Below are 24,249 nucleotides of genomic sequence, written 5' to 3'. Positions count from 1 at the left end.
TTGTGGCTCAGTGGTAAAGTGCTTGCCTAGCACATGTGAGGCACTGGGTTTTTTTTAACCATATTAAAAAATAATAATAAATACAATAAAGTTATTTTAAAAATGTGGGAACTAAGGAAAGAATGGTAGCATATATCATCTGGTAAAATCTGTATTTATTGACAAGAAAGATATCCATAATATGTTATTAGGTTTATACTGTGTAAGGCTTACAAAACTGTATGGCCTGATTACTATTCAAATACAAGTAAAATGTGCATGTAAGGTTATATCTGTGGCTGACAATAACTAGAATAATATATATTAAATGTTAATACTGGTTGTCTCTAGCAAAATTTCAAATGATCTTATTCTATACTCTTCTGAAGAGTACGATTTTTTATTGTCAAGATCATGTATAATTTTTGAAAGTTAATTAATATTAGCAAATTTTGTGTCAAATTATGTTAAGGCAAATGCCATTATATACCTGAGTCATTATACTATCATAATACTATAATTTATATGTATAATACTAATTACACCAAAGTAATCAAAATTTTTAATCAGGTATATTATATTTTTTTATTTAAAAGCAGTATTTGTTATATTTAACAAGATTTTCATTCAAAATGGCTCCTTTTCATGTTTAAAAAGATGATCAGTGTTCTGAAAATTCACTATGTACATGGGATAACACAAAGAATAAAAATAATAAGATGAAATAATCTTTTAAATGAAATTGCCTAATGTCTCTTTAAATTCTAAGTATGCCAAAAATGTAGAAATTTCTTGTAGAACAATTAGAAGGTTGTTGCCTTAAGGACTGCAACAGAAAACACATGTAAATATATTTTCATTCTCCAACAGTTTAGGTACTGATATCATTTATTTCATTCCTCTGTACATAAAAATATTATAATAAAATTTCCTGCAAGATGTTCTTTATGATTTATCTATATACAAAAAAAAAGCTCTAAGAAATGTATACACCTGAAAAATGAGAAGAAAGTCTCCCAAAAGTCATGAATATAACACATATAAAAACCATTCTAAGTAAGGACCATGTAATGACATTGTGGGTTAGAGTGATTAAAAGATTACTATATTTACAGGGAAGACTCTATTGTTTAAATCTTCATAAATAAATGGTTTCACAATGAAGACTCTCTAATGAAGTGTTTATAAACATACACCTACAAAATATACTACAGTTTCAGAGGTATTGATATTATTCACTAAGCTTTAAACACTTCAATGAGATGGTTTGGGAGACATTTTTTTTTAAGTAGTGTGGACCTAGAAGTAAAAAATACACATATATAGCAAGGTTTCTTGAGCTTGCATGTCTTAGACAAAAGCAATCTTTCCAAATGTCTGAAATCAAGAATTTCATTCATCCATATATACTGAGAGACTCAGAGCCTCCTCTATGCAAAAATAGTTCTGAGCTCTGAGGACACTGCAGTGAGCAAGACCACATTCCTGATCTCATAAAGCTTTCATACTAGTGAAGAGCTAACACTGATTATTTGCAATGTATCTGTAGTAACAGACTGGAAGCATTTCCAATGGAATAACCCATTTAATCACCACATAAATGCTATGAAATAGGAACTTTATGTTCATTTAGAAATAAAGAACCCAAACAGAAAAGTAACTTGCCCAGTTAATCCTCCTTTGAATTTCTATTCTTCCTAATATTTCTACACAAATGAAACTGTATTCTACCAGAAAGGCCCTATCTTTATTCTTTTCCTCTCAGTCATCTTAAAAAACAAACAAAAGCCAGGCATGATGGCACAAGCCTTTAATTCAAGCTACTCCAGAGGCTGAAGCAGGAGGACAAGTTCAAGGCCAGCCTCAGCAACTTAGCAAGAGAGACGCTGTCTCAAAATTTAAAAAAATAAATAAATAAATCAAAGAACTGGGTATCTCAGTAGTATAGTGCCCCTAGGTCCAATCTCCAGTACCAAAAACTAGTAAGCCATAGTTCACAGAAGCATGAATGGACATGTTATCCTGCTCAGTGGATATATGACTTTGGTGTCTTACTTCGTCTTAATAAACTTTGGTTTCTTCCTTTGTAAAATGGAATAAAAGCAGAGCACCAATCATCCTCAAAATTATTTGAAGGATTAAATGAGTTTGCAATGTATGTTCTTAAGCAAAGTAATAAGCATAAAGCATTCTATAAATGTTAGCTATCATTAGTTTTTATTTAATGATTATTTGCTTTAAATCAGTGATAGGGATGAAGACACAAATATTTATTGATTGCCTGCCAATATTTGCCAAATATTACCAGCATTCTAGATTATAATTGTGTTAGTTAAGTTTTAATTGCTATGACAAAATAGTGAAAAGAACAACTTAGAGGAGGAAAAGTTTATTTTGGCTCATGGTTTCAGAGGTTCAGTTCATAGAGGGCTAACTGTATTGCTTTGGGGCCTAGGGAAAATATCATAGTGAAAAAACATGGTAAAAAGTGCTGCTCTACTGGTCATGGCAAACAGGAAGTATGAGGGCAAGGGAAGAGGCCGCAGGGAAGAATGATCCTTCCAGGGCACACTCCCAGTGACCTACCGCCTCTACCCATGTCCCACCTGCATAAAGTTACCACCCAGTTAGCCTATTCAAACTAGGATGGTCTGATTAGATTACAGGTCTTGAAATCTAATCATGTCACCTGTGAATATTCCTACATTAACACAGGAACTTTGGGGGGACACCTTATATCCAAACCACCACAATAATTATTGAAGGAAAAAAACATAATTTAGAGCATAAGATAATGAAAAAGAAGCATTACCTTTATAAATATATGCAGAATATTTTTATTACAAAGTCATAGCACACTGGCCCTTTCAGCTAAAGCTATGTGATCTAATCTGGGTGTTCTTATTTTTATCCATATTGCAGTGAAAGTCTGATATACTATTATTTGGGACATGAAAACATCAAGATAGTCGTTCAAAACCTTCCAGAGGAGCTTAGACACCGAAGACAGGGCCTCACTGGAAAATCACATTACATGAAAAAGTAAACAGGAAGCTAAAATAGATTGCATTTGATGAAATGATTTAAAGCTTTTTAAAGAAAGAGGGAAAAGTAAAGGAACCAAATGGTAAAGTGTGGAGAAAAAGATTCCTAAAAAACACTTACTGGAAATGTAAAACACACACACAACTTAAAATAACAAAACAAGCTACTTTTCTTACTGGTCTTTACAAGGGGACTCTGTGCTGGGCTCAGTACTCTAGTTTACATACATCATTTCATTCCATCCTACCACAAGCCTGAGAGACTAGAAGCATCATCCTTTTTGTAATTGGGAAACTGAGGCAAAATGTTAGCAGATCTGAGAAACAAGTTGAACTGAATTTTCTCCTGTAGGAAAGCATCAGTTATGTGCTTTTCTAGGCTCAGAGAGAATAGGTAATCCATGCACCTTCTTCACCTCTCAGTAGTGTTCACTCGTCTTTCTTCCATCCAAGACTATACCTATAATAAAGCTTGCCCCACTGGAAAAGAGAAAACTCCAGCTCCTAATGCTCTAAATGACAGCTGTGCAGGTTGGGCAAATGGTTCATACGTTGCCACACCCTACACAGTGATCCTCTCCTCATCATCAAAGGTCACACACACAGAATAGTACATCAGCACAGCCTCAGAGTACAAAGCCAAACAAATACTGAATTCCTATATTAGCATGTCTAAAAGACATCTGCAGTCTCATATTTCTTATAGCACTACTCACAAAAAACAAGATATGGAATCAACCTATGTTTCCATCCATGAATGAATAAAGAAAATGTAGTATAGATACACAATGGAATATTATTCAGCAATAAAAATGAATAATGCCCTGTCATTTATAGGAGCATAGATGAGCCTGGAGGACATTCTCTTAAGTGGAATAAATCAGGCACAGAAAGATAAATACCACATGTTCTCACTCATGTGTGTAAATTAAATGAGTTGACCACACAGAAATAGAGAGTAGAATAGTGATTGCCAGAGGTGGGGGGTGGGGGGGTGGACAGAGAGAGGTTGGTTATCAGATACAAAAATACAGTTAAGGGGAATAAGTTCTACTGTTTTATAGCATAGTATGGTGATTCTAGTTAATTCCAGTTAATTTATTGTATATTTCAAAATAGCTAGAAGAAAGATTTTAAATGTTCTCAACACAGAAATAATGTTTGAGGTGATATGTGTGTATACATATATATACACAGATATATATATATATATATATATATATATATATATATATATATATATATATATATAAATTATCCTGATTTAATCATGATGAATTGTACACATGTATCAAATATCAGTGTGCCTCATAAATATATACAATTTTTAAAAATATTTTTTAGTTGTAGATGGACACAATCCCTTTATTTTATTTGTTTATGTTTATGTGGTGCTGGGGATCACACCCAGTGCCTCACACATGCTAGGCAAGTGCTCTACACTAAGCTACAACTCTGGCCCCAGTTTTTATTTGTTAGATAAATTTTTAAAATACTGAATTCCTGAATAAGTAGCCACAGCACAAATACAGACTTTTATACTGCAAAAGGTAAAAAGTACATTTTCATACTATTAGTCTATCAAATGGAAACAGTTTTTATCCATAAATTACCTAAAACACAACACAAAACTTGACCTACATCACATACAGATGCATAATTAATATTTTACAAATGGAAGAAAAACTATTTCAGATTTCCGAGATTTGATGCTTAGCATTTACCATATGTGTCTAAATTCTTTAATGTGAGATTTACTAGTTCGACTTTGCAGTCAACTACTTTTAGACTTAAATCCAGGCTCTAGAGTCCGCCATTTACTTGTGTTGATCTGAAGAGAGTTACCTGTTGTAGTGGTTGTTTGTCCACTGTAAAATGGAGACAGAAACAACTATCTTATAGGCCCAGTATGAGAATTAAGTCATATTGTATAGTGTCTGGTACATATTAAGTTTTTACTGAATTGGTAGCTATTATTATTGATTGTCTTCTAATTTTCTAACTATAATATATATTATAGCATGTTATTGAAAAACTTAACTAAGCATTTAGATACACAGAATTATTTTTATCAGAACCTGGAAGAGATGATAATTTTAACTGCAGATCTCTTACATTTCCTTCTTGCTATTCACAGACACCAGAACCATAAAGAGTTCATGCTCTGCCCTGCAAAATAGCATTCCTAGGAATCAGTTTCCTTTCAAATTACTAAAACCTAGTTTGGGAGAAGTCTTCATTTATGCATTATGACAAATACTAAGCCCAATGAAATTCTGAATCAAGATAGCCAAGTAAAGAACTATTTTTTAACCTCTAGAAAAATCTCAAATCACATAGTATTTATGGTTTCAGTGAATTCTTATAAATACTAGTTAACATATTTAAAATAAACATTTTAATTTTGTCCTTAATAATAGTACAGGATTCTATCCTATAAAATAAAATGAAAATATTTTATGCTTAGTTGTGGATGGATGGATGGATGGATGGATGGATGGATGGATGGATGGATAGATAGATAGGCATAATGAAAGACTCAATGAGTATTTTTTTCTTTGTAGAGCATTAATTTAGGAACTAATAACAGATTAAATTAGGGTATGGAGCATGTAAAAAAGTGAACACAGATTCACATGGACTCACATTAATTTTGTAAAAAAAATTAAAATTCCATAGGGTCATAAATTGAAGAATGAAAAATATTATTTTAAAATTCAAAACAAGGACTGAGTTTTAAGAGATATTTCTCTTTGAAACACATGGGAAAATCTGGAGTGCTAGTGAATGAGGACAACTCTTTTGGCATATCAGTCTTCCTATAGTTTACATAACATGGATAACTTCTAATGAAAGTATGGATATTACAAGGAGAGTAACACATACGGAATTTAGTCTTTTCTAATGAAAAAAAAAAAGAGTTTAAGGAAAGTCATTTTCACAAAAGTACAATAATGACACAGAAGAGGATATCTAAACATTTGAAAATGAATGAAAATAAGTTTCTTTATTAAGTCTATTTTAAAGTTATGTGAAGTTTTATGAGTTGGTGTTTTGAGTTTACAAATAAAATGACCTGGTTTGCACATATTATAATACTTAATAAAACTAAATGTTAAAGGCTAAAGTAGTCTTCAATACAATACACAGTTAGATTCTAGTTTTGTTGAAATTAAATTGCCACATTAGAATGTTGGACATATTCTGGATTTAACATTGAAAATTTTCAGGCATTTGTCTTAGTAATTTTAATCTAAAGTGATTTAAAACAGCAAGAGCAACAAATAGAGACTAGCTTAAAGAGATAACTGTTTAGTGTCTTATTGTCCACCACTGATAGGAAAGTATGTTCTTTTAACACTGCACTTTGATGTAAAATACACATTTTTTCCTTTGTAAAAATACTTTTCTGGATTCTTTTAATAGGCTAGTTCTAGGTTTTTTAAAAAAAAATTCTATGTGTGAACTATACTGCTACATAATAGAAGAAAAATTTATTTGCATCTCCTTTAAATTATTCACAATACTTCTAGGCTTTCATTCTCTCTAGTTAGTGCAATTTATTTTTCTATATGTCTCAGTAGCAAACAATGTTATTTAGACTCTAACCTGGCATGCTACAACCTCTGGCCCGCCCTTGAGCCCCTCCATTGCAAAGGTCTCCAGGTGCAGTTTGGGTAGCTGCAGGGTGAAGTCATTCCTACTTGCTGCAGTCCGTGACAGCGAGATCTGATCTCTGACCTAAAGGGAAAAAAACAGCATCAATGGTAATTCCCCTTCAGACACATTAACTGGGATGAACTGGGTCCCCTTGAGCCCACTGAGTGGACTTGCATTGATCGCTGGACCTGAAATCCATGAATAAATTTAGGACTAATTGATTTTTCGTTGCAAATAAATCTCTAATTCAGAGTGCTGGGGGAGAATGTTAAGAAGAAAAAGCATCCTCCTGCTCAAAATGAAGAAGGGGAAGAAGAGTCACTGGAGCTCTTCTGATCAAGAGGTTTTGAATTATTTTTTCACAGTTCCACCCTGAAAATAAAAAGGAAAGAAAAAAAACACATTCAAAAAATCAAAAGCAAACAATCTCCTAATTATTATCACTTTCTTAATAATATGTTTAATTGATATTAACTAATATATTAAACCAACAGTTATTAGGTTTCTTTGAAAAAGAAAAACTTCACTAGTATGTACCTTGGAATAAAAACAAATATACTCAACACAAAAGGATACTTAAAAATATACAAATAAGAGGTTTGTTTACCCTTTTTACTCTTCTAAAATTCTAAGATTTTATTAAATGTGAGTTTTAACAATGAAATACATGTAAATCAACTTGGTTGCACAACTTCCTTGAAAGGTAAATGAGATAAAATCAGTAGTATTTGTACTATAATTTAAGTATTCAGAAAGGTAACAATACAAGCACTTCACAGACACAGGAGAAACACCAATTCTCCAGCCAGAATGAAATAATAGGCAGTTGATATCACACTGCCACCTAATGGACAAATTAGGAAATGCTCCTGAGTTGGAGGGAAATGCTCAGAAACAGGTATTTTGGATTTTAATTTCCAAATTTAGGGAAAGCCTTATTAAGAAATCCACTGTCTAGGTTGCAATTAGGAGAAGTAAGCTTTAATTTTTAAACATACAGTTTAATTACACTACTTTTCATATACAAGCATGTTTTCTAACTTCTAATGCTTGAATCTGTTTTTAAAAATTTAGTTCTTTGCTATCATATATTTGATAAATATTATACAATTAGCTTACAGACACATGAGAAAACAGTTCTTTATGAGATAGCAAAGATCAAGAATGGAGATAATTAAAAAATAACATTAACTACCCAAATAAATGTATTTATATCTCTAGTTTTATCTGAGCAGCTTCAAATGTAACTTGGCAATAATGTAAGGTTTTTTTTTTAAAAAAAAAATTCCATTTTCCTATTCTACTTGAGCAGCTTATAAAACTGCTTGAATTGTTTTTTAATATATGAATTACATTATATAAATATCTCACAAAATTATCATACTCCAAAGCATTTCCCTAAACCAGCAAACACAAACATTATGAGATTTTTAATTGTTCATGCTATCTATGGGTATAAGAATCTTTATATTTCCCAAGCTGATCTCAAGACTTCCTGTCAATACATGAATGTGAAAGTGTATACTGCAAAATATATTACAATGAAAATTTTATAATAGAGTGAGTACTATATGCACACTAGAGTTCCAATTCAGACTATATATTTATCTGTCTAACATTTTCCAGAGTCTTCAATTAGGATGAGAATGCTACTAAACTTACTTAGCATAACAAAGCAAATCATATTGTACAATATAATATATGTGCTTTAGATTTCATATTTTATATGTATGGATACTTTCTCTCTTGCTTTTTTGTCACCAATGTGCACTCAGATAAAAGAAAACATTAATGTGGATTAAGGTACTGAGAATTTATCAACATCAAACCACTAGTGTTTTGCCTTCTACCCTTCTGAACCATAGTCAATAGATCTAAATATTTTACTGCACCCTGGCCAATTCATTGTTTGATGTTTAAAAACTCACCCAGAATCAAAGAAAATTTATTAAATTTGAGCCCCCAAATGAGATACTATTAGCTTTGAAAGTCAAGTTTAACTGCGATATTGATGATTCTCTTTTTTCTGTGACAAAATTCACTAGGGAAATCCTGGATGTCAAAGTACAAAAGCAGATTGCTAATGCGGGTTGGGGGGGGTGCACCAAAAGCAATGTAGGTATAACCCACTACACAGTTCAAGCACTGGATGTCCTTTAACATGATTAAAATCAGGCGTCATACTTCACCCATAAAGCTTGACATACAGTAAACAGTAAGCCACATTTTATATTCTCTAAATAACCTCTGAGCAATATTAAGCACTTTACACACTTAAGTGCATTTGGCACTTAAAATTATGATTATTGTCATTTTAATATTTTTACTATGACATCACTTAATTTGCCAAATAATTCTTTGTATTAAATTTATTAAAACCTTCAAATGCAGCTGTTTTTTGATATACCTAATGATGGACATTGTAATTAAGAAAGCTATTTGAATAATATGCATGTATTTAAGGTTTTTCTGGTTGTTTGGAAGTGGGGTTTCACCGTGTTCCTCAGGCTAACATTGAACTCCTGGTCTCATGATCCCTCTGCAGCAACCTCTTAAGTAACCAGGACCAGGAGTAGCTGGGACTATAGGCATGTGCCATCATGCATGGCTTAATATGCATGTGTTAATACTTTTGTTTAGCTATAAATTTTCTGTTGAAAGTTGGCAGTGCCTTCAAGAGACAGTGACCTAAGATAAATAACAGATGAAGTATCACAAATATTTCTACAAAAACTGTAACAGTTTTTCTCCATTTTTAAATGAAACAAATCTTGAGAAAAGGCATCTAAAATGTTCTACAAATATTTCTAGAAAACGTTTTTTTAAAAAGTCTTGAAAAGGAATTGTCTAGAACTTCTTTTAATTTGATGAAAAAAAAAGAGAATGAAAGCATAATGTTGAGAGAATACAAATAACTGACACTAGGACAAGCAAAAATATAATGGAGCAGGCAGGAAAGAGGATAAGGAAGAGAAAAAGATAAGGGTGAAAAGGAACCAGCTGTTCAGAAAGAATGCAAAAGGCAAGTCTGAATTTCAGGGTGTGAACAAGGACAACCAGGGAACAAATCAACACAGAGAAGGAAGAAAGAACTCTCATCTTGTTGCATTAAGTTTGTTTATGAAAAGATAGAACAGGAAGGCTCCTAACTGAGCAACTAAGATATTTTTTGAAAAAAGGAATGTGGAATCTCTTTAGGAAACACTGCCCACTAGACCAAAAAAAAAAAAAATTATATTTATATATATATATATATTCTTTTCAAGAATGAGAATATAAAGCAAACTCCTTATTGCTAAAATTTTTGGAATAATATTAGAAGAGTAAAATTATATTTCCTAAAAGGAAAAGTAAGTTCACCTTTTAAAGTTCATATTCTAATATGAATTTGATAAAAAGAAACAACTATAAGTCACCTGACCATAAATAAAAATCATAATCTGAAAAGCCCAGCCTTTAATTCTGCTTACAACACATCACTATTCATCTTAAAAACAAGATTCTATATCCTTTCACTCCTATTTATTTATACATGTCAGTGGTTAAAAAACATATATACAATATTTTCTACTTCAAAATGTCTAATAATTCATTTTTAAATATAATGAATTTTTCCATAGACTTTCACATATAAATCTCAACTATCAATTTTTACACATTCTTATAACAACCTAATAAAACTGTACAATTTCTTAATATTTTAAAAAGAATAAAGAACAATAGCTCTGAGTTTTTTATTTTTAGAAAGAGCAGTTTCATCCTTTCTTGGTACTTCCTTTTAAAAGATATTTCTAACAGGTCATAGGAAAGAAGAGAGATATAGAGATAAAAATAAATGAAATTTACTCAAAAATAAAAATATTGTCATGGAAAATAGGTATTTCAAGAGATATATCTTTTAAAATATACTGTATTATAATAATTCAGTTCCACAAGACCCATAAGATACATACTTATGAATCTATTCCTATTCCTCTGATTAACCTTTACTAACAAGTCATCAATCTATTTTCTAATTTTTTGTACTTGTACCATAATAACAAAAAAAAGTGATTTTTGCTATATATAACAACTATGAAGTTAGTCATTTCTGGAAAAATTGCTCAGCTCTTAAAATATGAACCTCCATCTTTTATCATGCACAGCTATAAATCTCCCTGGACTCAATGTTCTAATTTTTTAAAACATCAAACAACAGATGGCAAGACTGAAGAAGTAAAGATTGTATGTAAAAACTAAAATAGACTTAAGAACACGTGTAAGAAGATACATACTTTGCCTGAATCTTGAATGCCTGGGAAAAACAACTGATAACAGGGCTTTACATCATACTCTTATTAATTTGTCTAAAATTTTATTTACTTCAATCTAGTATGGCTTCAGGGGCTTCACAATAACCTTTTACCAGAAATATTCCAATACAAATAGAGACCTCTACATTATTTCCTACAATCATCCTGTGTACACCATATGTTTGCCTCCATGTTTCTGCCTTCCTTTGTCCTATTCCCTTCTTTGTGCATTCTTTCACTACCAATGATCCTTATTGTTTTACCTTCTCCTTTTTACTTTATTTTCATCCTACTAGAGCAGAGTAGATGCTACTTTTCAGCCTTCACACCAGAGAGCAGTGTGTAGCAGGCATTACAACCCAGGTACCAAACTAGCCCACCTATTAAGTTTTATTGGAGCACAACCACACCCATTTGTTTACCTATCACACATGATCCCTTTGCTGCTGCAATGGCATAGTTGAGTAGTTAAGATAAATGCTATATGGGTCACAAGCCTAAAACATTTATTGTCTAGACCATTATGGAAAAAGTTGTTCAGCTACTGTCCTAAAGGTACAGAAGCAAACACAGTATTTGCTACCACCCAAAAAACCCATCTAAGTTGTTATTATCTCTTGCAGAGATCTACAAATAATTTCTAAGTCAATCAATCTTGTATCACCAACACAGGGTACCATCTCAGAGACACTTTCTGGATCCTTTTTTCTAAGCATTTTATGACATGAGTGTACCAATTCTGACATATTTTCAAATATTACATGGTCTAGTACACAACTTGACTGAGCCTAACTTTTCTGGCACAGCTACTGACCACCTATTGTAATAACTAATTAACAGATAATCTGGTTAAACAATTATAACAGGCACACTAGAGAGGCTTATATAAATACAAAGAGAAGGAAGCCAGCCAGAATTAACTACTTTGTAATAATATTAGAAGCAAGGAAGACACTATGCATAAAGAGGCTCTTAAGAACATGATCAGACAAGAATATCATCCAAGCTCATGGAGTCTACAGTGCAGAAAAACAAGAAAATTTTTAAAAGATATTTAGACAGTTCCAAGATTCTGATATGTACCCAGTGATAGAAGGAGGGATTAAAGTATGGCAATGGAATGAAAATGACATCAGGAACTGAACAGTTACATCTAAATGGGTATTTCCCTTCTTTTCCTGTTTCTTAAGTATTTAATGAATTAAATGAACAGATAACTGTACTATTTGTTTGTAATAATATCACTAGTACTTCTTACATACTTCATACTTATCAAAGTACATTCCACATAATTCCACTTGATTCTGTTATCCACCTTGTGAATAGCTATTGCCATCCCTAATATGAGAATACTGAGTCCAGAGCATTTAACATCAAACAATTAACGCCTCTTAATATCTACACATTGACCATTTATCACTTAAGAAATTACTTAAGATCTTGGTATTCATTCCATTTTCCTCCCTAAAAACCATTATTTTCCCCACTCTGTCTTTTGTCTGGCAATATCAGAAAAAACAAAGTTCCATAAATGTGGTTTTGCAGTCAGCATTATTCTCCTCTAGTCTCCTAGTATCTTTGGGTATGCTCATTCATTCATGTGCTCATTCTCTTGTGCCCATGCTTGTGTGCACTTACTCTCTCTCTCTCTCTCTTGCTGTCTCTCTCTTTCACACACACACACACACACACACACACACACACTCCCCCTCCCTCCCTCCCTCCCTCCCTCCCTCTCTCTCTCCCTCTCTCTCTCTCACACACACACACATACACACACACACACAAACACACAAATTTTGCTGAGAAACTAGTTACCTGTGTAGCAATCATCCATATATAACAGTCACAATTTCACATGGAAGATCACCAAACATTATGTCCCATGATGCATGCAATAGTTCCTGCTGTGCTTTTTGCCCACTAGCAAGAGACCTCGGCACTCTCTCCACAGAGGTAGGCACTCCATGGGCACTGCAGCAAGCATAAAAACTCAAAATTTGAAAATCAGGAGTGAGAAACTAGTGTTCTTTTGCTGGCAGATTATTGAACCTAACCATACAACTTTGGAGCAGAACCAGCTCCAGAATGCCAGCTGCTGTCATCAGAAAAGAAGGCAAAACCTGCCACCACAACCACCCTACACATTACAGTTACATCCCAATTATGGAACTAAAAAAAAAAAAAAAAAAAAAAAAACTGATCTCTTGAATCAAATTATGAAGCTGGCCACATACCAATTAAAGATCTGAAACACTGACCACCCCAATCAAATTATCAAGCTGGAAAATAGGGTGATTTAATCATGAACATCTTATAAAGACACTAGACAGACATGATACATCTGTGGTGTAGCTACATACCAAGAATACCCCTCACAAGCAGATTATCATGACCTTGGACTATTTTAACAAACACAAAAACCCACACTTCAGTACAGAGAAATGTATTTACAAATTGTTACAAGTCCTTCGTATAGAGATACTTCCTATCCTAGGGCAAATTATTCCAAAAAAATAAAGACAGATGCACAGTGAAATTAGTTATTTAGATCTGTTTAAGCTAAAAGCTGTTAAGCATATGTACATGACACTCTGCAGTCTCTTATCTTTAGTTGTCAAGGTTTTTAAATCCCTCTTGAGCTGGAGTACCATTCCTAGCTTGTCTAGGTCAGAATGACACTGAACAATATGAATGATGGCACACAAGAAGGCAATATGGACAGAATTGTCATCATCAAGCCAGCTGTGTTAATACCTGTGTGTCCTGCACAGCTGATCTTCAGGAAACAGGATCAAAAAAATGAGAATGGAGAAGAGTTCAAAGATCACAAGCAACATTTAGAGAATCATTGATGAGCCACTAATTATTAGATTTTTAGAGGCAGAAGATCATATTTCAACTTCTAAAATAGTGTCGGTTTCATAAATTAAAGATTATTCTGTGGTCTTTTTATTCCTTATAAATGCACTGAAAGCTAAAAATCAAAGATAATTATGTATTATTATATATTCTATTCAACCATTTTTAAAATAAAACTATAAAATCATATTTAAATATTTGTCTATATGGTGTATTCATCTGTCATATCCTGTTTGACTCTATTCCATTCTACAATCCACCCTAAAACAGAAGCAATCTATGAAATAGAAGTCAAACTAGCTGGTCCCTATAAATTCACTGTTAGCATATTTCTCTTTCCTACAGATATTCTTACCATTGAATTTAAGCTTTCTCCTCTAGCTTTTGATTAGGCAAAGTAAATATAGATGCTAATTTTTAGCCATCAAAGCATGAAACAACATGACTTCCAGTGGAATCTGAAAATGTCTTTAGTTATGTGATGGTAAAGTTTACTCATTCAACAAACATCCATTAAGTGCCTACTGGGTACCAGACATGGTAATAGATGCTGAGGATATAAAAATTAAGAAGACAGAATTCCATCCCTCAAGAACTTCAAACTTGAGTGGCATAATTAATCTCTCAAAGTACATTTTCTAGACTTCCATTTATCAATAATGTTTTGTTCCTCCTGTCAATTGGTATACCACCTTCTTTCCTTGCTAGAGTATTATGTTAATCAATCTCAGATACTAATCTTTAGCCCTGATTTTTCACCTGAGGTTCAAACTTTCATGTCCTACTGACTATTCCACCTTACCTTAAACTCAGTATTTTTAAAACAAAACTCATTGTTGTCTCCCTTCGATGCACTACATTAAAAAAAAAAAAAAGCCCTACTATCATTAATGGCCTGGTGCCCTTACAGGAATCATCTTTTCTTCTTTCTCAACCCTGTCATTTTACTGTTTCAGGTCCTTTCCTCAAACATCACCTGCCATCACTGTCCTAGTTCAAACCTTCATCTTACTAGTCTAACATTATAGAACTCCTAACAGAGTTCTCTATTCACAGACTCACAGTTCTTAAAATCATCTTCACTACTTCTTGTATCTAGTCTGCAGAATATGCTCTCCAGAGCTCAAAATTCAATAAGGAAATCTAACCACATCACTCCCTAGCTTAAACCCCAGTTTACTCCCCACTGCCTCTACAATAGCATTCAAGGTTTTTAGCAAGTCAAAAACAAGTTCTTCCTTAACCTAACTTCTACTTGACTCATTGAACTTTTCTTTCTTGTGCTCTCCTTGAATTTGAGGTTGAACTAGGACTATCTGGCTGCTTATGCTTTCCTGAACTTGTTCATGCTACTTTCTCTGCCAGCATGCCTTTCCCATCTTTCCCCACACTTCAAGGACGTTCTCAAGTATCAACTTTCTTCTAAGAAACCTCCAAGCATGTGTAACTGATGTGATTCTGCAATCTGTGTATGGGGTGAAGGTGGGAGTTCATAATCCACTTGAATCAAAGTGTGGAATATGATATGTCAAGAAATTTGTAATGTTTTGAACAACCCACAATAAAAAATTAAAAAAAAATAAATCAATACAAGACAAAAAAAAAAAAGAAAAAGAAAAAGAAACCTCCAAGCGGTCTGTGGGTTTTATAAGTTTGTCCCATAGGGGGGAAAAAAAAAAACTTTATCTACATGGACACTGAAGAGTATCTTACGGATGCATATTTGTTGTGGTAGGCTGGAATTATTTGAATACCTTTGCCAAGGGAGACACTGTGTGTGTGTGTGTGTGTGTGTGTGTGTGTGTGAGAGAGAGAGAGAGAGAGAGAGAGAGAGAGAAAGAGAGAGAATATTTTAAGCTAGTAGAGTTCCTAGCATATAACATACACTTAAAAAATATAGAATTAAGCCACTACATTGTGTTTTATGATGGGTAAAAGTTTTAAGTAATTTTACCAAAGAAGGAAATCCAAAAGGATATCAGTAAAAACTCCCAGGACTTCCCAATTATTGCTCCAGTGCCATTTCAGCTCAATAAACTTAAAACATTAATATATATCAGATCCTATTTTGAGGTTTCCAGATTGTGATTTTCTGTTTTATCTTTTAGTTATTATCTTCAATCAGCTTTTTTGGTCCTATGACAAAATACCAGAGAAAACTGACTTAAAAGGAGAAAAGATGTATTTTTGCTCACCATTTCAGAGGTTTCAATCCCTCATCACTTGGCCCCATTGCTTTGGGCCTATGGTGGCAGAGTATATCATGGTAGAGGAAGCTATGTGTTTACCACACAGTGGCTAGAATGCAGAGAGAGAGCCAGGGAGGGGCTAGTGTCTCAAAGTACCCCTCAAGGGCACATTCCCAATGACTTAACTTCCATCCACTAGATCCCACCCCCAAAGGTTCCTCACCTTCCAGTAGCACTCCAAGCTAGCAACCAAATCTTTAACATGTGGGCTTTGAGGGGACATTTAAGATCCAAACTATAACAACAATTTATAGAAATAGGAACTAATATTTCTCAATGAATATTCACTGGTACTTTTAAAGTTCATAGTATAAAATGATCATGCATAGGGAATTATGTGTTATAGTTAGTCCTTCCAAATTTGTAGGACCCAAGAAATTTCTAAAAGCATCAAGAATCTAGGCCTTCTGATAGTTCAATGATACATATAATTACTACAAAAAAATAGTTTCATATTCCTCTTCACATTCCAATTTTACCAATATTCCCTTGATTTCATTCTCAAGTGTACTGAGGTATCTATTAAGGATTTTTTTAGTATCCAATAAATACTTATTTAATTTTATCACACTAACTCTAAATAATCCAGACATCACAGTATCCTTAAAATTATTATAATACAATTACTCTACTTTTCTTTTTCCTCCTACAAAATAGAAATACTATGCATATTTGGAGATGCTCTTAATTTAAAAAAAAATAAAGAAATAAACAAAAACTATTATCTGTAATACTGGAAGCCTGTTGGTAAAGCTATTAGAAAAATAAAAGTATATACTTTTAAGGATTGATGTTGAAAAAATAGCAGAATAAGGAACTCCAAAGGTAAGTCTCTCCAAAAAGCAGGACAGTGGTGAAATTATCAAAGTCAATTTTTTTTTTTCAGAATCTTGAAACTAATTCAACGTTTACAGTACCCAGATGAAAGCTCAACCAGGAAAAACCTAAATCTTGGCATTTAAAGAAATTTCTATCAAATATTATTTGACCACTAACCTAACAGAACAGATTACCCAAGTGGCCCCACATGAGAAAAATAGACTTTACAAAATTAGTTTTTAAAATGTCACTAAATAAGAAACAACTAGAATAGCAGCAACAATGCTCTAAAGAGGGAAGAATCTAATTTCTAGATTCTTTTCAACAAAAAGTTAAACATGCAAAGAAGAGTGTGGTCCATAGACAAGAAAAACAGAAATAGGAACTGCTCCTAAGGAATTTTAGGTATTAAAGTTATCATCCAACAACTTTAAACCAATCATTTTAAATATGCCTAAAAAGTTAAAAAAAAATTTATTAAGAACTAAAGGAAACCATGAAAATAATGTCTTCCAAAACAGAAAATAAAGTGTAAGAAGGAGCCAACCGAAATTTTGGAGTTGATATATTCAAAATTCTGAAAAAGGAAAAACCCTTCAACCAAGAATTCAATATCTGACAAAAGTATCCTTACAAAATAAAAGAGAGGACAGGTGTGGTGGTGCATGCTAGTGATCCCAGCTGCTGGAGACCCTGAGGCAGAAGAACTGCAAGTAAATTCAAGCCAGTCTTGGCAACTTAGGAAATCTGAAATTTTTAAAAATAATAATAAAACAAAATAAAAATAAAATTTTAAGGACTGAGAATACAGCTCAGTGGTAGAGTGTCCCTGGGTTCAATCCCCAGTATTATTAAATAAGGTGGAGAGAGGAAAAGACAATGATATCAGCTAGATGAAGAATTAGAAGTCCTGGACTCTCCCTCACTTCCCCATGACACACTAATATAACAGCAATGTATGAATTCCCTTTACAGAAATACCAGAAACTAGTTTATAGGTTCCTACATCCTAAGCAACACAGAAGCAGTCACATTGAAACTGGTACAAAAATAAAACACTCTCTTGCCAAAATTCCCATCCCCAGCACAGTACCATATAAACAGAAGGGAACAACTAGCTCCCAGATTCTCTTTGCAGAAAGAATTAGTTGGAACACTCACCCAATGTCCTAACCTTCACAAGTGCTACCCACAGGACTGACTCTTATGTTACCTGGATTGGAGCACTGACATGATACAACACACGATAAAATCCTGGGGGCTAAAAACATAAGTCAGTGATTTGAGCTAGAACAAAGATATTCACAATGGCTTTCCTCTGGCTGAGGGGTTTGGAATGAACTTCTACCTTCAGAGGGAAAGAACTGGGCCCACATTTTAAAGTTTCAACTTTTCTGGATACTATTTGAGGAAGTGTTTTTTGTCTTGCCTATCTGGGGTACTACTAATGGAGCCCAGTATACTGCCTGAGAATTTTAAGAATAAAAAGGCAGTCTGACTCACATGAAAGTTTGGGAGGACTAAAGAAACTCTAACCAGAGTTTTTTAATGAAAGGTCTTCCATATAAAGTCAATCCTTAAAGACTAGGAGAGGTGATGTTTCGTTGTTTTGTTTTATTTTTTCTAATGCATAGATACCAACACAAAGAGTCAAAAAAAAAAAAAATGGTAAACAAAGAAACACAATCCAAAAGAGAAACAATATGAAACTTCAAAAAATCTGCCCTAATAAAATGGAGATACATTATTTACCCAAGAGAATTGAAAATACTATGATAAAAGGGACAAATGAACTCAGGAGAATAATGGGTGAACACAGTGAGAGTTTCAACAATCAAACAGAAAATTCTAAAAATAATTCAAACAAAAATCCTGAATCAGAAGAATAACTGAACTAAAATTTCTTTTTTTTTTTTTTAATTTTTTATTGTTGGCTGTTCAAAACATTACATAGTTCTTGATATATCATATTTCACAATTTGATTCAAGTGGGTTATGAGCTCCCATTTTTACCCCATATATAGATTGCAGAATCACATCAGTTACACATCCATTGATTTACATATTGCCATACTAGTGTCTGTTGTATTCTTCTGCCTTTCCTATCCTCTACTATCCCCCCTCCCCTCCCCTCCCCTCCCCTCTTCTCTCTCTGCCCCCTCTACTGACATTCGTTTGTCCCCCTTGTATTATTTTTCCCCTTCCCCTCACTTCCTCTTGTATGTACTTTTGTATAACTCTGAGGGTCTCCTTCCATTTCCATGCATTTTCCCTTCTCTCTCCCTTTCCCTCCCACCTCTCATCCCTGTTTAATGTTAATCTTCTTCTCATGCTCTTCGACCCTACTCTGTTCTTAGTTACTCTCCTTATATCAAAGAAGACATTTGGCATTTGTTTTTTAGGGATTGGCTAGCTTCACTTAGCATAATCTGCTCTAATGCCATCCATTTCCCTGTAAATTCTATGATTTTGTCATTTTTTAATGCAGAGTAATACTCCATTGTGTATAAATGCCACATTTTTTTTATCCATTCATCCATTGAAAGGCATCTAGGTTAGTTCCACAGTCTAGCTATTGTGAATTGTGCTGCTATGAACATCGATGTAGCAGTGTCCCTGTAGCATGCTCTTTTTAGGTCTTTAGGGAATAGACCGAGAAGGGGAATAGCTGGGTCAAATGGTGGCTCCATTCCCAGCTTTCCAAGAAATCTCCATACTGCTTTCCAAATTGGCTGCACCAATTTGCAGTCCCACCAGCAATGTACAAGTGTACCCTTTTCCCCACATCCTCGCCAGCACTTGTTGTTGTTTGACTTCATAATGGCTGCCAATCTTACTGGAGTGAGATGGTATCATAGGGTGGTTTTGATTTGCATTTCTCTGACTGCTAGAGATGGTGAGCATTTTTTCATGTACTTGTTGATTGATTGTATGTCCTCCTCTGAGAAGTGTCTGTTCAGGTCCTTGGCCCATTTGTTGATTGGGTTGTTTGTTATATTACTGTCTAATTTTTGGAGTTCTTTGTATACTCTGGATATTAGGGCTCTATCTGAAGTGTGAGGAGTAAAGATTTGTTCCCAGGGTGTAGGCCCCCTATATACCTCTCTTATTGTTTCTTTTGCTGAGAAAAAAACTTTTTAGTTTGAGTAAGTCCCATTTGTTGATTCTAGTTATTAACTTTTGTGCTATGGGTGTCCTATTGAGGAATTTGGAGCCCGACCCCACAGTATGTAGATCCTAGCCAACTTTTTCTTCTATCAGACGGCGTGTCTCTGATTTGATATCAAGCTCCTTGATCCATTTTGAATTAACTTTTGTGCATGGCGAGAGAAAGGGATTCAGTTTCATTTTGTTGCATATGGATTTCCAGTTTTCCCAGCACCATTTGTTGAAGATGCTATCCTTCCTCCATTGCCTGCTTTTAGCCCCTTTATCAAATATAAGATAGTTGTAGTTTTGTGGATTGGTTTCTGTGTCCTCTATTGTGTACCATTGGTCCACCCGCCTGTTTTGGTACCAGTACCATGCTGTTTTTGTTACTATTGCTCTGTAGTATAGTTTGAAGTCTGGTATCGCTATACCGCCTGATTCACACTTCCTGCTTAGCATTGTTTTTGCTATTCTGGGTCTTTTATTTTTCCATATGAATTTCATGATTGCTTTCTCTATTTCTACAAGAAATGCCGTTGGGATTTTGATTGGCATTGCATTAAACCTATAGAGAACTTTTGGTAATATCGCCATTTTGATGATGTTAGTTCTGCCTATCCATGAACAGGGTATATTTTTCCATCTTCTAAGATCTTCTTCTATTTCTCTCTTTAGGGTTCTGTAGTTTTCATTGTATAAGTCTTTCACCTCTTTGGTTAGGTTGATTCCCAAGTATTTTTTTTTTTTTTTGAAGATATTGTGAATGGAGTGGTTGTCCTCATTTCCATTTCAGAGGATTTGTCGCTGATATACAGGAATGCCTTTGATTTATGCATGTTGATTTTATATCCTGCCACTTTGCTGAATTCATTTATTAGCTCTAATAGTTTCTTTGTAGACCCTTTTGGGTCTGCTAGGTATAGAATCATGTCACCTGCAAATAGTGATAATTTAAGTTCTTCTTTTCCTATTTTTATGCCTTTAATTACTTTCGTCTGTCTAATTGCTCTGGCCAGTGTTTCGAGAACTATGTTAAACAGAAGTGGAGAGAGAGGGCATCCCTGTCTTGTTCCAGATTTTAGAGGGAATGCCTTCAATTTTTCTCCATTCAGAATGATGCTAGCCTGAGGCTTAGCATAGATTGCTTTTAATATTGAGGTATGTTCCTGTTATCCCTAGTTTTTCTAGAGTTTTGAACATAAAGGGATGCTGTACTTTGTCGAATGCTTTTTCCGCATCTATCGAGATGATCATATGGTTCTTATTTTTAAGTCTATTGATGTGGTGAATAACATTTATTGATTTCCGTATATTGAACCAGCCTTGCATCCCAGGGATGAATCCTACTTCATCATGGTGCACAATTTTTTTGATATGTTTTTGTATCCGATTCGCCAGAATTTTATTGAGGATTTTTGCATCTAGGTTCATTAGAGATATTGGTCTGTAGTTTTCTTTCTTTGAAGTGTCTTTGTCTGGTTTAGGTATCAGGGTGATGTTGGCCTCATAGAATGAATTTGGAAGGATCCATGTGCTGCTGAGAAAAAAGTGTAACTGCTTGATGTTGGGTGGTATATTCTATATATATCAATTAAGTCTAGGTTATTAATTGTGTTATTGAGTTCTATAGTTTCCTTATTCAACTTTTGTTTGGAAGATCTGTCCAGTGGTGATAGCGGTGTGTTGAAGTCTCCCATGATTATTGTATGGTGGTCTATTAGACTCTTGAACTTGAGAAGAGTTTGTTTGATGAACATAGCTGCACCATTGTTTGGGGCATATATATTTATGATTGTTATGTCTTGTTGGTGTATGGTTCCCTTGAGCAGTATGTAGTGTCCCTCTTTATCCCTTTTGATTAACTTTGGCTTGAAATCTATTTTATTTGATATGAGTATGGACACTCCTGCTTGTTTCCGAAGTCCATATGAGTGATATGATTTTTCCCAACCTTTCACCTTCAGCCTATGTATGTCTTTTCCTATCAAATGCGTCTCCTGTAGGCAGCATATTGTTGGGTCTTGTTTTGTGATCCATTCTACTAGCCTGTGTCTCTTGATTGGCGAGTTTAAGCCATTAACATTTAGGGTTATTATTGAGATATGGGTTGTTCTTCCAGCCATATTTGTTTATTTATGTTACTAAACATGGTTTGTTTTCCTCTTTGATTATTTTCCCCCCTTTAGTGTCCTACCTCCCACTGTTGGTTTTCATTGTTATTTTCCATTTCCTCTTCCTGTAATGTTTTGCCAAGGATGTTTTCAAGAGATGGTTTTCTAGCTGCAAATTCTTTTAACTTTTGTTTATCGTGGAAGGTTTTAATTTCATCTTCCATCCTGAAGCTTAATTTCGCTGGAAACACAATTCTTGGTTGGAACCCATTTTCTTTCAGTGTTTGAAATATGTTATTCCAGGATCTTCTAGCTTTCAGACTCTGTGTTGAAAGATCAGCTGTTATCCTGATTGGCTTACCCCTAAATGTGATCTGCTTCCTTTCTCTTGTAGCTTTTAAAATTCTCTCCTTATTCTGTATGTTGGGCATCTTCATTATAATGTGTCTAGGTGTGGGTCTCTTATTATTTTGCACATTCGGCGTCCTGTAGGCTTCTAGGATTTGGGGTTCTGTCTCATTCTTCAAGTCTGGGAAGTTTTCTCGTATTATTTCATTGAATAGATTGCTCATTCCTTTGGTTTGAAACTCTGTCCCTTCCTGTATCCCAATGACTCTTAAATTTGGTCTCTTGATGTTATCCCATATTTCTTGGATGTTCTGCTCATGGTTTCTTAAAAGTCTTGCTGAGCTGTCTATGTTCTTTTCAAGTTGAAATACTTTATCTTCATTGTCTGATGTTCTGTCTTCTAAGTGTTCTACTCTGCAATTGAGTTTTTAAGTTGGCTTATTGCTTCCTGCATTTCTAGGATTTCTGTTTGTTTGTTTTTTATAACCTCTATTTCCCTGTATATTTGATCTTTTGCTTCTTGGATTTGTTTATGTAATTCATTGTTGAAGTGATCTTTCATTGTCTGATTTTGCTGTCTGATGTCTTCCTTGAGACTCCAGATCATCTGAAGCATGTATATCCTGAATTCTTTATCTGACATTCCATCTGCTGCAGCTATTACCTCTTCTAACGTTGAGTTGACCTGCAATGCTTGTGGTCCTTTCTTTCCTTGTCTCTTTATACTGTTCGCGTTCCTTTCTACTTGGTGAAACTGTTGTGCTATTGAATTTCCCCCCTATATATTTATATTGGTCTTGTATAGTTGCAAAGTCTCCCTCGCAGGCGCGGGCGGCGGCTCTGCCCCTCCTCCAATTGGGGCAATGTGCCTACCACGCCGGCAGGCCGCTGGGCCTGCTCTGCCGGTCGGTAGCAGGTCCGCCGACCTTGCAGGCGCGGGCGGTAGCTCTGTCCCTCTGCGGGCCACTAGGCTTGTTCTGTCGGTGGTCGCAGTTCTGCCTACTTTGCAGGCGCAGGCAGCGGCACTGCCCCTCTGCAGGCCTCTGGGGCTGTACTGCCAGTGGGTCGCAGGTCCGCCTACCTTGCAGGCGCGGGGGGGGGGGGGGGCGGCTCTACCCTTCCTCAGGCCACTGGGCCTGTTCTGTCTCTCGGTTGCAGGTCTGGCCTGTTCTGATGGTGGTCACAGTTCCGTCTACCTTGCAGGCACGGGGGGGAGGGGGCGGCTCTGCCTCTCAGCAGGCCGCTGCTCCTCTTCTGCCGGTGGGTCGCAGGCCCGCCTACCTTGCAGGAGTGATTGGAAGCTCTGTCCCGCCGCGGGCCACTGGGCCTTTTCTGTAGGTGGTCACCGTTCCACCTACCTGGCAGGCGCGGGGGGTGGGGGGCGGCTCTGCCCCTCAGCAGGCCGCTGGGCCTGCTCTGTGCGTGGTCACAGTTCCCTCTACCTTGCCGGTGCAGGGGGAGGGGGCGGCTCTGCCTCTCAGCAGGCCTCTGCTCCTCTTCTGCCGGTGGGTCGCAGGCCCGCCTACCTTGCAGGAGTGATTGGAAGCTCTGTCCCGCCGCGGGCCACTGGGCCTTTTCTGTCGGTGGTCACAGTTCCCCTACCTGGCATGCGCGGGGGGTGGGGGGCGGCTCTGCCCCTCAGCAGGCCGCTGGGCCTGCTCTGTGGGTGGTCACAGTTCCCTCTACCTTGCCGGTGCAGGGGGAGGGGGCGGCTCTCTGAACTAAAATTTCAATA

The 24,249-nt window shown here is 35.3% G+C and overlaps 1 protein-coding gene across 1 annotated transcript in view; it reads right to left on the bottom strand.

The window, feature by feature from the left end:
• Ccdc171 (coiled-coil domain containing 171) overlaps positions 1-24,249 on the bottom strand; it is a 398,124-nt gene that overhangs the window by 91,952 nt on the left and 281,923 nt on the right. Inside the window, exon 24 of the mRNA XM_071600432.1 lies at positions 6,633-6,764. Within this exon, the coding sequence (XP_071456533.1) occupies positions 6,633-6,764 (132 nt within the window). The remainder of the gene's footprint in view (positions 1-6,632; positions 6,765-24,249) is intronic.

This window comes from Marmota flaviventris, chromosome 13 (genome assembly GCF_047511675.1).
Source record: "Marmota flaviventris isolate mMarFla1 chromosome 13, mMarFla1.hap1, whole genome shotgun sequence".
NCBI lineage: Eukaryota > Metazoa > Chordata > Mammalia > Rodentia > Sciuridae > Marmota > Marmota flaviventris.
Note: the sequence above shows the minus strand (reverse complement) of the source record. Positions and strands in the feature narration are given on the sequence as shown.